Consider the following 3,238-nt stretch of genomic DNA (forward strand, 5'->3'; position numbering starts at 1 on the left):
TGTGGCTGCTTCCTCGTTTCCTGGGTCAACTGGAACACTTGATCTTTGGACTCGTGCCTGTCTCACAAACGTTCCGATGCTTCGACGAGTGGAAGGGGACCCGTGCACAATGAGATGACTTGACCAGGCTACAACGACCAGAAAGGGGGAATAGCCCGGCTGCCAGCGACGCTGCATCATCAGTCCCCAAGAGACAGAGACAGAAACAGAGAGAGAGAGAGAGAGAGAGAGAGAGAGAGAGAGAGAGAGAGAGAGAGAGAGAGAGAGAGAGAGAGAGGGGAAAAGGGAGCTGCTCATAGCTGAACCACCGGCGGTGCGTAAAATCAGCAACCTGTGGACCAGGACCAGAACCAAGAGTTCCACAACCACCAGGACGCCGCCGACTACCTCCAGGGCATCTCAAAGTAAGAGCTAGACGGTACCAGGCAATATTGACTCAGTTTATTGATGATAGAAGACATTTAAGTCCAGATCTTCTGAGGCCTAACCACAGCATCTCTGTCTGGAATTTTAGCCACTGCATCCTAGTCAATCTTTTCTTTCCCAGACCTCCTGTTGCAGATTTACTGATGTGTTTCAGATCATTGTTCTGTTCTGAACCTACTGAAACTGTCTCTAATATTTTCCACCTGTAGATAATCTTCCTGAAGTTGACCACATTCTTTTCATGGTGTGTTTTCAAACAAGATTTAGGTTCAAGGAAGTAAAACACACCGACGGAGTCACAGAGAGGTGAAATGGCAGAGAAAGGAGTTCAGTTAGACCAAGAAACCTTTTCTTGTTCGATCTGTCTGGATCTACTGAAGGATCCGGTGACAATTCCCTGTGGACACAGTTACTGCAAGAACTGTATTAAAACCCACTGGGATGGAGGGGATCAAAGGGGAACCCACGACTGTCCTCAGTGCAGGAAGACCTTCAGACCGAGACCCGTCCTGGTGAGAAACATCATGTTAGCAGAGTTAGTGGAGGAGATGAAAAAGACTGGACTCCAAGCTGCTCCTGCTGATCTCTGCTATGCTGGACCTGAAGATGTGACCTGTGATGTCTGCACTGGGAGGAAGGTGAAAGCTGTCCAGTCCTGTCTGGTCTGTCTGGCCTCTTATTGTGAGAAACATCTCCAACCTCACTATGATGCTCCTGCTTTTAAAAAACACCAGCTGGTGGATCCCTCCAAGAAGCTCCAGGAGAACATCTGCTCTCTCCACGATGAGGTGATGAAGATCTTCTGTCGTACTGATCAGCAGAGTATCTGTTATCTGTGTTCAATGGATGAACATAAAGGTCATGTAACGGTTCCAATCGTAGCAGAAAGGTGTGAGAAGCAGAAGGAGCTGGAGGTGAGTAGACAACAAATCCAGCAGAGAATCCAGGACCGAGAGAAAGACATGGAGCTGCTTCAGCAGGAGGTGGAGGACATCAATGTCTCTGCTGATAAAGCAGTGGAGGACAGTGAGAAGAGCTTCAACGAGGTGATCCGTCTCCTCCAGAAAAGCAGCTCTGATGTGAAGCAGCAGATCACATCCCTGCAGGAACATGAAGTGAGTCGAGTCAAAGATATTCAGGAGAAGCTGCAGCAGAAGATCAATGACCTGAAGAGGAGAGAAGCTGAGTTGGAGCAGCTCTCACACACAGAGAACCACAATCAGTTCCTCCTCAACTACCGCTCACCGTCACCCCTCAGTGGCTCCACACTCTCATCCAGCATCCAGATTCGTCCTCTCAGGTACTTTGAGGATGTGACAGCAGCTGTGTTAGAGACCAGAGAGAAACTACAGGACCTTCTGAGAGAGACTTGGACAAACATCTCACTGTCAGTGGCTGAAGTAGATGTTTTACTGCCGGGACCAGAACCAAAGACCAGAGATGGACTCTTGAAATATTCAAGAAAAATCACTCTGGATCCAAACACAGCTCACGAACAACTGTTTCTGTCTGATGGGAACAGAAAAGTAACACTAATGAACAGACGAAAGTCTCATTCCAGTCATCCAGACAAATTCACTACTTGGTGGCAAGTGCTGAGTAAAGAAAGTGTGACCGAACGTTGCTACTGGGAGGTGGAATTTAGAGGAGGAGGAATTCGTGTTGCAGTTGCATACAAGAACATCAGCAGGGCAGGGAGCTCGGATGACTGTGGGTTTGGACACAATGACAAATCCTGGGCGCTACATTGTGAAACAAGCAGTTATTCAGTCTGCCACAACAACATCCAAACTCCCGTCTCAGGTCCTCCTTCCTCCAGAGTTGGAGTGTACCTGGACCACAGAGCTGGTCTTCTGTCCTTCTACAGCGTCTCTGAGACCATGACCCTCCTCCACAGAGTCCAGACCTCCTTCACCCAGCCGCTCCACGCTGGACTCTGGCTTGATTATGCAGATGAAAACACTGCTGAGTTTGTTTCCATTATTGCTGGTGAGAACTGAGAATTTTTCTTCACTGCTTAAATACATATCAGCTGTCAATCATTTTTCATGGGCAGTACTTGGATGTTTTTTTAGGGCCCGAACACTGACAGTGCGAAGGCCCTATTGTATCTGTAGGAATTTTTCTTGTTTTTCTTTTTCCAACGAAATGAGGGCCTTTTTGCCCCCCTAAACGTGCCCCAAAAGTCACCAAATTTTGCACACAAGCCACGCCTGGCGAAAAATTTAATATTTAATGGTATACATTAATGGGCGTGGCCTAATGGCTCAACAGCGCCCCCTAGAAAACTTCGTGCCTCAAGCCCCACAATACGGTTTGACGTACATGCACGTACATACACGCCTGTATCATGTCGCAACTTAAAGAAAAGTGTCTCTGTGCCTAAATTACATGATTAATTCAAAATGGCTGACTTCCTGTTCGGTTTTGGCCATTTTGAATTAATCGTGTAATTTTGGCGCAACTTATGCCATTTTCACGTGTCGTACTTTAACAAACTCCTCCTAGCAGGATCGTCCGTTCGACATAAAACTCGCTCAGGAGACACAAAAGTGAGTTTTCGTGAAATGGCGTGGCACCACGTCAAACTTCAATGTTAAACAGGAAGTGATTAGTGACTAGTAGCTGATTGGTCGATATTTGATAGATCCTATTTTCTGCAATAACCTTTGAATGGTTTGAAATAAAGAGTCGTGGGTGGTGTCATCGGACTTAGTTTTGAGTCCTTGACCATAATTGGTGCAAATGAGCCCCGTCCCTTCTTCTGATTGGTCGATATTTCATAGTTCCTATTTTCTGCAATAACCTTTGA

At 46.8% G+C, this 3,238-nt stretch overlaps 1 protein-coding gene across 1 annotated transcript; it reads left to right on the forward strand.

The window, feature by feature from the left end:
- Positions 1–266: 266 nt before the first annotated feature.
- Positions 267–2,554, forward strand: LOC133422173 (tripartite motif-containing protein 16-like). The gene is made up of 2 exons (XM_061712112.1): positions 267–404; positions 688–2,554. The coding sequence occupies exon 2, from the start codon at positions 738–740 to the stop codon at positions 2,424–2,426; it is 1,689 nt and encodes a 562-aa protein (XP_061568096.1). The 5' UTR covers positions 267–404; positions 688–737; the 3' UTR covers positions 2,427–2,554.
- The last annotated feature ends 684 nt before the right edge of the window (positions 2,555–3,238 follow it).

Source organism: Cololabis saira, chromosome 21 (assembly GCF_033807715.1).
Source record: "Cololabis saira isolate AMF1-May2022 chromosome 21, fColSai1.1, whole genome shotgun sequence".
Classification (NCBI taxonomy): Eukaryota; Metazoa; Chordata; class Actinopteri; order Beloniformes; family Belonidae; genus Cololabis; species Cololabis saira.

Excerpts from the sequence above, each read along its gene's own strand:
- LOC133422173 (XM_061712112.1), top strand. The coding sequence starts at position 738 with ATGGCAGAGAAAGGAGTTCAGTTAGACCAAGAAACCTTTTCTTGTTCG.